The following is an 11987-nucleotide window of genomic DNA, read 5'->3' on the forward strand; positions in this document are numbered from 1 at the left end:
AGCTCTTGGTGCAATAAGCCAAGATTTACTCTCTGTTTTGTGTGCACACAGTAATTCTGTGGCAGTTACAGGAATGCTGTAAACACCACTGTATTTTATTGTAGCAGGATTTGTGTAAATGGCAGTTGTAAACCCCATAATGGGAGCTTTATGAGCCAGATTCAATAAAACCTCCATCTGCAAGATAATTTTATTGAACCTGGCCTCTCTGAAATTGAAAAGTTTATGGAGAAAGGGAAAGTGTTTCCCTATGTTCCTATTTACTCTTTGCCTATAAATCCACACTCAGCACTACTCCTATCAGCAGTGTGCATGCATACTGCTTCTCTCCTTCACATGAGATAAATCTCTCTGCACGCAGTTACCTCTGGTTATTACATGGCTGCTGCCTCCCAAGGCTCAGCCCAGACAGCCAGTCCTATGACCAGCTTCCCTGGAATGTTACTGGGAGAAACACAGTGCCCTTGAGGCAACGAAACCTTGCTGCTGTGCCTGTGACAGGCTACTCCTGCCCATTGGTGTGGGATCAGGGCAAACGCTGCCATCCCCTGGGCACTCCATCCCTTCTGCAGCCACAGGTATTGCCTTGGCATTGCGATGCAATGGGGAAGTTGGTGCCTTCACATGTGCCTGGACCCTTGAAGGGAATTGGAAAATGCCTGTCCCCAGCCTGGGTCCATAATCCACATTCCATGTGGGATAATATTCCAAGCAAGCATCACTATTGTTTCATTATCAAAACAGTTACCAGCCCACCTGGTGAGGCCATAGACTGAAGGGAGGGAGAGGAAGGAACATTAATTGAGCTCCCTAGCACAGACTGGAGCAATGCACATCTCCTGTGTCCAGTCCAGACTGGCTGAAAGACTCCCCTTCTTCCTCATGGTCTCAGACACATATCTAATAAGGCAATGAGTTCCTGTATGCCAATTAAGACCCCATTCCCAGATTCTGTTATGGTGATATTCCCTTTCTGACCTCCAGCCTTGGTCTAGGCTATTGGCACATTTTTGTAAGGAAGTCAGGTAAATCTAACTTAACCAATAGAAATTCTTTTTATTATGGTACTGTGCAACAATAAACAACCTTCCTTGCCAAAACAGATGAGCATGTTTAAAAGATGAGTTGGTTCCTTCGCACTTCCAGAAAAAGTAGCAATATAATACCCAGCAGAGCACATGCTTCTCACACCGGCGCAGAGCAGGGCAAAGTTCATCAGATGGTTTATGGGATCAGCCAGAAGCCTTCCTTCTTCCAATGTCAGTCTTCAACGTGATGGCAATGGATGCTCTAATTCAGTATTCAGGCGCTGTTGTTTCTCCAGACTCAAGGCTGGTTCCCCGTTTCCCGGCCCAGCCGTCCCCAGTGGCTCGGGGTGTGCAATGCCCTGAGGGAGCTCAAGTCCCAGCTGTGCATTAGACAGTTGGTAGCGCCTCAGAATGTGACCCTGGACATCACTCAGCCCAGCATGGAAGGGAAAAATGGGATGATTTCCCATCACTTCTCCACGTTTGGCTTTCCGACAATTCCCCTCAATGCCTGCTGAGCGACAGGCTCGCTCTGCGCACCAGAAGAAGGCAGAATGGCTCCTGACAAGGGGAGTTAAAAGGCTTATGTAGCGCATGTTACAGCTAAAACATCCCGAGAGGAAGATAACACTGTCACTTAAAATTGATGAAACTTCTATATAAGCCACTTGCTTTTTTCCAGGAACACGTCTGCCCTGTGCAGCAGCTTTTGGCAGCTCACTGCACGAGGAGACAGAGCCATGCTGGGGATAAACCCCAAATCTATCCTGCTGCAAAGGGGAGAACCTGTTCTGCCTCAGGGCTCCTTGGTGAATCCTCCAGGATGGTGAGATCTTAAAAAGATAGTGTCAGTCTTGCCTGGAGCTGTGGTGGCCGAAAACAGGCTGTGAGGGACATAGTTCACTCCGTGGGTTGGTTTCCAACACTTTCCCTTGGGGTTGAGGGAGGAAAATGGGAATGAACCTGCTGAATGCTTTCCCAGAGAGGTCCCCTCCAGCCCCCTACTCTTGCCCTAACACTGGAAAGCTGAGGGGAACTCCAGACACTTTTAAAAAGCAACCTGAAATATTCAAAACGCCTACACTATTATTAGTCATTTTACACGTTCGGAGTGTTTTTAAAAAGACCTATTTTTCTGGCAACATTTCTGGATGTGAGACTTCCCTTTCTCCATATCACCATAATCAAGAAATTGCAAAACCTTTGCCAAATGTTCTAATGCTTTACACTTTCTGCTGCTCACCGTGGCCAAGGGTGTGCGTGGAGCAGGGAGGGAGTGTGCCACTCGAAAGAGACATCCCTCCGCAGCCAGCACAGCTCACCCAGCAGTGTCTCATTAAACTGAGCTTATTTATTTATAGGGCAGAACCAGTAATTGAACATTATTATTGAGGCTGTAAAGGGAAGGTTCGAAGGCACTGAATGACTGTATGGGAAACATTTACTGCAGAGCTGATGGCCCAAAATATGTCACCAGTGAAGGATTAGGAAGAACTCTCTCCTCCGGGTCTCTGCCTGTTTCTTTTTTAAAATCTGGCATTTTTCCTGCACGGATCTGAGCTGCAGACTTCCTGGAATCACTTCTCCTACATACAAGCCTTTGTGCACTGGAGATTATCAGATTATTGACTTTGGGATTCCTAATTATATCAGCTTGACTGGTTGATGAATTGGAGGTGGATGGCATCACAGCCGACGCAGTGCCGGGGGGAGGCGATGACTAGCAGGAGTCATTTTCTTCCACCAGTTATACAGGGAGAAAACTGAAATATATTCTGCTCCTGCTGAGAAATAAACCCTAAAGCAGTAGTTCACTAATTGCTGGGATTTAGTGTCCCCCTTTGCAAATAAACAGCAGCATTGCTAATGACACTCCTGTGCCTGCTCAGACCTGGTCGGTGCAGAGGGAAAAGCCCAAGGATGTGGGAGTAACTCAGAGTTTGGGCATGAAGAACCACATGTGCCACTGCTACCCACCTGGAGGAGACCAACCTGCTCCATGACTACCCCACATGGCTGAGGGGTCTTTGCTGGGCTATCTGCAGCAGTAAACCTCTGTTTAGCATTTTAGGGCACCTGCAGAGAGCAGCTCTTGATGCCTCTGCCTGGACAGAAAGACTTGACCCCATGACAGGCAGGAACCCCACAGCATCCTCTGTTTGAAGCACAGCATTTCAGTTAATGCTTAGCATTTTTAAAATGAAAAAAAAATACTTAATTTGATTCTTAATGGAAAGATTTATGGAAATGAAATTGGGGTATTTTTAGTGAGTAAAGATCATGTTATAATAATTTGGTTCTACAATACTTTAATCCCAAGGAGACAATTTTCTCTCTTTTTCTTTGAAGAAACCTTTATCTTTTTTATTCATCTTCCATTGATTATTCTAAAAATTCCATTTAGCTCCACCACATAATGGTTCGGTAGTCTTTTCTCATTATATTTTAATAGAATAAAACCCAACTGTATATGAGAGGATTAGACAGCCATTCGTTGGGGTAAAGAACATTGTTCCTCCAGATGGCCAGACAGAATCTGTGTAATGCCTTTCCTATTTATTAAGTTCAAAATGTAATGCAAGCTGATGAGATGTGTTTCATCCCGTATTTAATGGGTCAGACACAAAGTTGAAAGCTAATGCTAAGGTTGGCAGCATGTACGGAAGAGTTAACAGGCAGAAAATAGAGACACATTTAGAGCATCTCTTCTTGGGACTCAGTGAAGTGAAAAATTGTCAGAGGACAAAGGTACTTACACAAGCAGTCAAAGGTTTGAGGTAAACATTTACAAGGGCCTGAGGGTTTTTTTTTAATTTATTGTATAAATTGTTTTCGGCACATGGACATTGACAGATTGGCAACAAGTCTTCCATGAAACAAAAGACACCGATACATGCTGCAGACAGGTTTAGGACTACCTGGGATAATTACTGGGTGTACACTGCCTCATTTGGGATGTATCACAGGCATACCTACACCGTGCAGCCCTTTTCCCCTCTGACTATAGAACAGCCTGGAAGCTATGGCTCGTCCTCTGCAGTCTCCAGAATTCCCCCTTTGTACCCTCTTCTTTTAAGGATGTGGGAGCACAAGTTGGACAGACATGTTTAGATTTGTACATATAATCCCTGAATGACTCATGCTGTGACATATGTCACTTCAGCAGAGACATGTGCTCCTTTTTGGGCCTGAGAGCTCTTCCAGTCCTAGACTGCTAGAAAGAAACCAACTGTGATGGTCTCTACCAGGATCCACATTGCGACAGTGCCCTGAGCAGCCACCCCCAGGCTGTGTGCCCTTCTTCTTGCCCATGCCAGCTCTTCTCCATATCTCTGCCCACATTGTCTCATGAGCTGCTTTGGCATCAACCACACGTGATCACCCTAGGCAAAACCAAGGAAAGCCACGATGAGGTAAAGGAGAGGTTTTCTAACAGGTCATGTTAATTCTTATTTCATTAACAGGTAAGGTGCAACAACCCAGCAAACACTCAGGTTCATGCATAAATGTAATTCTCTTCCTGCTCCCTCCTGAAAACACAGGTTTTGTGCAGACTTTACAGGCTGATTATATGGGATTTACTGTGTAACAAGTGTAAACATTTAATTATAAAATAAAAAAGGCTGGATGGCTGCTCGTTTCCTTGCTTGCTTGGTGGGTTTAAAAACATCTGGGTTTAAAATGGCCCACAATGTAACATAAATGCATACAGAGCATGATCCAAGTTATGACTAAGTAGGATTTACTCCCTCTAATAATCACAGGGATTTACATTACGGCTGAGTGACATCCACACATGGGAAGCACTCTGGGAAGGGAAAGTGCCCCCAAACTTAATGATGCTAAGTCCTTGATGGTCGATACAGCCTCAGGGGCTGAATGACAACCAAGACTACACCGTACCTTCTCCACTGCACCATTGGATGGCAGGGGATGACAAACCCAGCCTGAAAGAGCAGTGTCATACACAGTCTGCCCTGGGACAAGGCATCTCTCCCAGCAGGAAAGCCCAGCCCCATTCCCAGCTCTCCCAGCATCATCACCAGGCACCACTGGGAGTCCCCTGGCAGCACTCTCCGATGGCTGCTGGAACTGCTTCCTCACCTAATTTGCATCTGTCTCTGTTCTTTGCATTAGTTTCAGCTCTTTCCCCAGCACTAACTCCATAGACCTGGACTCCAGAGGAGAATTTTCCTGCTCTGGTGACAGATACACACAGCGGAACTGAGAGGAGGCAGCTCTCCTCTGACCAGAAAATGCTCCAACAGCTGAGTCCCCACAGCGTGGCGGCTGCAACTAAACCCTCCCCAGGTCAGCACTGACGGAAAATGATTATTACAGGAAAGCCTCCTGTCCTTCAATCACGCTGTATTATTTATGACCTAATGATTGCCCATTGACTAGCAGGGATTATACGTTCTTGAAGATGTTTCTGGGTGAATGAAAGGGCATTAACCTCATTATTATCACGTCTGTGCTCATCAGAGGCCATTAGTAGCTTCCTCTCAGCTCCCTGGGCTGCTGTGTAGCTATCTGGTGTCATCTGTTGCCTCTCCACCTGGCACCCCACATGCCAGCACCAGCTCTGTCTCCTTTCTCAAAAAGATTTAGCTTGGGAAGGAACCAACAAAACCCTTGGGATTAACAATCTGGTGCAACAGCTTTTTCCCATGAGGATTTAAAAGTGCTTTCAAATTGCTACACACTGGAGCCTCCAATCCCTTCTTACACAGGCAGCAGCACTCTTTCAGTTCATGTCTGGCCATTTGTTCCTTTTTTTTCAGTCCCATGAGGCCTGTACAAGCAGGACCACTTGGAACAAGGCTTTGCTCTTGGAAAAGCATGTCTGGTTTTCTAGTATGTCAGCAAAATCCTCTAGGACCACACTGCACCAGCCACTGAGGCCCATTAGGGATGTCCCTCAGTAGATCTAGATGTCCCCTCCTTGCTCCAGCCCCAGCCTCACCATCACACCTTTTCCAATGGAGGATGGTTTGAGTCCTCCATACCAGAGCTCTGCCTGGCACCTCATGCATATGGGACCCAAATGTAGAGCCCTTTGCCTCATCCCAAACCACTCTTGGATGGAAAATTCCTCTGGAGTTGAGTTTGACCTCAACACCCACCTCTGTGCAAAAGGCTGAAAGAAGAATTTGCTCCTGGCTAAATATCAACCCACATGGTAAAAATAATTTATTTTTTAATAATTAAGATGATGGGCTATAAATGAACGTTTGCTTTGCTGAGCTCTGGGAATTCATAGGGAACATTTGAGAAGAAGCAGTTTTAAAATTAAAACCTCCCTCTCCTATTCCACCACTCCTCTTCTACTCTGTCCCCAGAGAAGGTATTGCTCTCCTTCCCACACTCAATCATAAAAAACAACACCTAAACATAAATATATTTAGGAAATGCTAATAACAGCATCCCTAAATTGAAATCTCACTAGCTCCTGACACACTTATCTGGACAGCTTAAGTTGTCCTGTTTCCTACCAGTACATTCTCCCCCTTACTGTGCTGGTCCACACCTCTTGCTTGTCTTTTTTTTTTTTTCTGCACCCATAGCTGCTTCTACACACTAAAAGCAAAAACTTTTCAAAAATCTAATCTGAATGTTCTCCATTTCCTTCATGGTTCTAAATACTTAATTCTGAGGCAACCAGGCATCCTTTCCTATCTCTCAACTGCTAGCAGCTGCTGCACATCTTCTGTGCCACTTCCCAATGTACTTCAAATCCTCCCAGACCCCAGAAAAGAGCAGGAACTTGTACAAAAACAATAATGCATCAATATGTTTTTGGCTGTTGCAATCTTTACATCTGCACTGCTGGAGATGATTATCCAGCTTTTATTTTTTTTATCTGTAGATTCAGGCCTGTGGAATAAAGCCAGGACCACTAAAATACGGAAGCAAACACAAGCAGAATGGAAAAAGCAATTGAACATGCTATAAACTCAGAATCAGGTGAAAGCTAATTACAGCCATGCTCACTGAAAAGATGAGGACACAGCAAGAGAGATAGACTTATTAATTATTTGTGTTATGGTAGCACTTAGAAGCCCCAATCCTTTATCTGGGACTAGCTGTGCTATACACAGAAAACACTCTAATATATCTTTGGGTAATTGCACAGAGTTTTAAGGAAAATGTGCAAATGCTCTCTTCTTTTGCCTTCAGCAGTTTCTGGTTTGTTAATGCTGTTAAAGGAATCCGAGTGCACCATCAGTCTCATTCTGAGCAGCTCACAGGATGGTCTTATGGGTCAAAGAACAAATAATTCAGCACGAGGGCAGGCTCCATCCATAGCTGGATTGGGCAAATCTGAGAAAATCCCCAAATTGGGCATGAGCTACATCCACTGCCATCCCCATGCTCATCCCCTGACATGGGGGACAGAGCACTCACCGTTGCCAACAGGGAAGTTCCATCCTCGTTGACTCTGTGCAAGTTTGATTGCTTTTCTAATTAAGATACATATTATGGTAATCTACCAAGCCCCTTAGACTAAATCACTCACTTAATCTGTTGTTAGTGCCCATATGTTTACAGCTTTACAGCCTGCTGCAGCATATTTGCTTTGCCACAGCGCCGGGGAATTTTGGTGACAGATGAGCTGCTGCGCAGCCGTTCAGGTGGCACAGAGCTCTGCCACCCAGACATCCTGTGCCTGGACGGACAGACAGCCAGCCCTGGCACCCACCCAGCAGTTTGGAAAGAACAGGAGAGGGAAAGCACAGCACTGCAGATACCCCATGCTGATCACCTGTCTCTACAGAAGGACTTAGCACATCTTTCTCATTTTCTTTTCTTTCGTTGTTGGTTTTTTTCACTCTAAAATAATAGGTTGTACATGACAGGAGAGGGCAGCTGAAGAGTTTCACAGTATTGCCACATCTCTGGCCCCAGATATCATTTACTGAGGAGTTTCACTGCAGGTTCAAGGGCTCTGAGAAACCCTTTGGTCACATCTGCAAACTAAGGACAGGCAGAGCCAGCCCCTCCATCTGCACTGGACACTGAATTAAATATAGGCTGAGCAAGCTCCACCTGCAGCCCAGACCCACAGATGGGCCCTTCCAGCTTCTTCAGGGCTGGCACTATGCCACCACATGCACTGGTGAGGAGCTAGATCTCTCCTGGGCTCTCTAGCAACCCTGCCTCCCATGCACACACGTGTGCTATGCTGGCAGGCAGCAGCTTCATCTCACATCAGGCTGCCCACACCAGCCTAGCTGAAGGAGCAAGGATGTGCTGAATGGCAATGTGGCTCTTGCCTGTCCCCAATCCATGGCTCTCTTCTCATACGCCTGCATCCCACAGTGGTACCTGCACAGGCAAAGCTCAGGAGAGACTCAGAGACCTCAGTTCTGCTCAGACTAGCTGGGCTAGGTCCCCAGCTCACCACACACAAATGTGTTGTATTCACAAGGGTATGACAGGCTACTGTTTGAACTGACTTGTGCTCAGCTTGCTGAGGAAAGAGAGCTCAAAGGCAAAATCAGGAAAAGCCAAACTCCAGTTCAAGTTGCCATATGCCATCTTACATATAGGGAAATAGTCCCTGGAAAAAAAATGGTCATATAATTGTACGGGAACTCTTAATCAAGAGAGACATGAAGAATAAAATACCACTTGCCATCACCAGCAGTGACAGGCAGCTGCTATCCAATTCCAACACAAATACCTTTCCCCCTGTAGAGCCTCTATTGATCTCAACAGGATTAACAGAGGTGAGGAAAGTACTCATTAAGTCTTCCAAGGACTTGGCTAAAAAAAGAGTTTCTGGCATTCAGAAGGAGACAGATATTTAAGAAATCAAATTTTAAAAAGAGTTTAAGGTATTTCTCTAGGAACTGTTTGAGCTGCTAGAGGAACAATCAAGACGACAGATCTCAAAGGAAATAAAGGTCCTGGGATCCAGACACCCCTAAAATAATGCTTCAAACCCCTTTCAAACCCTGATGCACCTGCTAGAAGGGGACAGTCACCCCTTTATCCCACTAGCACAAATCTCATGTTTTCAGTCCTCGGGCTTGTAAAGCACCATGCTGTGAAATCTGTTCCTGCAGCTGCACCAAGCCCTGGTTTGCCCATCAGCCTGAAGTCATCTTGCAGAGTGGATATCATGCTCCTGGGGAGGTGATGAAGGCTGCTCCAAGGTCTGAGAGTGGAGGTTGGGGGTACTGGGAAGCAGCTGCTACTAGACCTGCTACCACCCAGTAGGTGGAGATGAAGGAGTATTACACACTGCAATGCTAAAATGGGCAAAAGGCCACAGATGGAATACCATGAACACTGAAGACTTCTGCAAGTACAACACGAGGAGCAGGACATGCTTGCCTGTCCCTCTGAGTTTGTCTCAGCCTTACTCTGTAGAGACAGCATGTGGGGCTCAAGTGATCATTTCTGCTCAGCCAAAAACTCCTCAGCCAAAAGAAAGACTTGCAGCACTGGACTTAGCCACATTTTCACTTTGAGCCTTACAATCCCTTGTCTGCTGGAAACCTGCCCTCAGGGACAGGGGTGAGACTTCCCCCTGCCTGCAGTCAAACCAGCCATCCCAGGCCACTTTTCCTTCTCCAAAGCTTTTAGGCTGAGATTAACTGCCTTCCTTAATAAACTGCAACCTGGCTTCAGGGCAGTCTGGCACCCCTGCTATGATGAGTTAAGCAACACAAGAAAACAAGGCCTTTAGTTTTACAGGGCAGGAACAGGAATCATGCTCTTCAGTTCATGCTACCCAGACACTTCCCCTCCAGGGTCACCCAAAGGTGCTCTTTGACTGTCATCCTGCTCACCTAGAGGACACTGCACTGAGCCAGATGCTAGGGCTCAGCAAAGTTAGAAATGCTCAATGCTGTCCTCAGGCAAGCAGGATTATGCTTAGAAAGTGTGTGAGATGTGCACTGCTCAGACACCCATGCCCTCCACACCTGAGGAGTTAAACGACTGTGAAAAAGACAATTACTGTTACGTACCTTGCTCTCTAACACTATGGCACACAGCACATTTTAAACTGTGTTCTCTAACACTGTGCCAAGCACATGCATTCGAGCTATGCAGCTGGTCTAAATATATATGGCCCTTATGAAATAGCAATCATGCAAACACCAGAAAGCCACTGAATTGAGTTCCTATTAACTACATTTCCAGGAACCAAGCACGTGGACTCGCCTGTGCAATGCCCTGTGCCCAGCTGGCTACCCATGGGATGCTGTGCACCGGCACTGGCTCAGCCCAGCCAGGGCACAGACCCAGGCGAGCCTGTGAGCCCACTGCCAAGGGGCACAGCACCAAATATTCCCATCAGCTGCTCTTCAGGCAGGTGAGAAGGCAAGTGCAACTATTACATTAAAAAACCCAACAAACAGGGAACAATTAAACTGGCCCAAAAGCATCTTAAAATGACTAAGCAGTTATTGCCAATCTGAAATTTCTCTCTGGAAGAGTTTAGCTCGGGCTGCCAGACACAACATCCTTACCTTCTCCTGTGGGTTTAATAAACTCAGTTACAGCCTTCTAACATCTTATTAAAGTACACTTCATATCTCTATTAGCATACCCTGGTATCATGAGACTAGCAGATTATTCTGGGTCTAATATGTTGATTTTCTGAGCAGATAGATACTCAAGCATGTTCTCACAGCAGCTCCAGCTTGTGCTACAGCTGGAGTTCTGAAAGACTTCTGAAACACCAAAGTGATCAACTCCCATGGATGTGATTCAAGTATGGAAGAATTAAAAGTGCCAATAAATTAATCAATATAATGCTGCAGATTCAAGTATTACGTAGTCTGAAAGTATTACAGCTATACATCTTGTTTTCCTCAGCTGTACTGTTACAGGCACTGACTTGTGCTGCCTGGAAAGCACACCAGGAGCTGTGATGGGGAGAGATAAATAACTGCACCTTGCTGCTATTCACAGGTAACAAAGAGGTCTCCAACTTAGCTGAAAAGGCTGAGGAATGAAGCTGTCGAGGTGTACAAAGCAAAGGCAGGGAGCAGAAAAGTCAGAGCAACAGTCTATAGACCTGTATTAATGATCCTACACTCTGAAAAGCAAACTATTTCCTTAATTAAAGATTTTCTTGATTTTCATTAGCACGTTTTGACAAGGAGCATGTTGCTGCCAACCTGTCATACTTTAGACTGATCGTCCTAAGGTAATAGGCAGTCAGATTTCATACTTCAGTCTGATCAATATTAAATAGCCCTTACTGATTTTTTTTATAGTATCAAATAATGCTGCATTATTTTGGAGGCATCTTTGATTTAAAATGCCAGAAGTAACACAATAAATCAGAATTCCCTTTAATCATCACTGTCCATGTCTCTGCTGTAAAATGAAGTGCAAAACAAGTTTTGAAAGCAGGTACCCCCCTCTGCAAACCAAAATAGAAAACAAAAATATTTCAATGTATCTAAAAATCACGGAACAGTTTAGCTCAGCACGAGAGTACAAAGAAACCAAACCTAAAATAATTTTGTGGGCTTCACAGTTCCTGAAAAACCCCACTTCTCCCCCAACCAGTACAGTTACACAAACAAATAGAGATGCATATAACTTACCGGAGCAAATATCACCATACACATTTACAAAAGGATTTATAATCCAACTTGCGCCTCCTGAAATAAAGCAAGGTTTGTCTCATACTAAAAATAAAGGCTCCCAAAAGCTTCTCACAGGAGAGAGAGAGAGAGAGAGTGAGAGAAGAGAGAGAGAGAGAGAGAGAAGGAGGGAGGGAGAGGGAGCAAGCGAGCACCAGCTCCTTGCCTTGCTTTTTATGAAGCAAATAAGGAGAGCAAGAAAATCAATGCTGAGAGAAAGTGAGATGATATACCAATCAGGCAGCAGCCTCAGCCTTGTTTGCAGAGGGATGGCAAAATGCTCATATTATTAGACACTGACTACACACAGCCTAAGTAGAGAAAGTGAACAGTTTCCCCCTGTTGA

At 45.3% G+C, this 11987-nt stretch overlaps 1 protein-coding gene across 1 annotated transcript in view; it reads right to left on the reverse strand.

Annotated features, from left to right (window-relative positions):
* SYNPR (synaptoporin) overlaps positions 1–11702 on the reverse strand; it is a 44563-nt gene extending 32861 nt beyond the window's left edge. Inside the window, exon 1 of the mRNA XM_009075293.1 lies at positions 11603–11702. Coding sequence (XP_009073541.1) covers positions 11603–11626 — 24 coding nt within the window. The 5' untranslated portion in view covers positions 11627–11702. The remainder of the gene's footprint in view (positions 1–11602) is intronic.
* Positions 11703–11987: the final 285 nt, after the last annotated feature.

This window comes from Acanthisitta chloris, unplaced genomic scaffold (assembly GCF_000695815.1).
Source record: "Acanthisitta chloris isolate BGI_N310 unplaced genomic scaffold, ASM69581v1 scaffold9805, whole genome shotgun sequence".
Lineage (NCBI taxonomy): Eukaryota > Metazoa > Chordata > Aves > Passeriformes > Acanthisittidae > Acanthisitta > Acanthisitta chloris.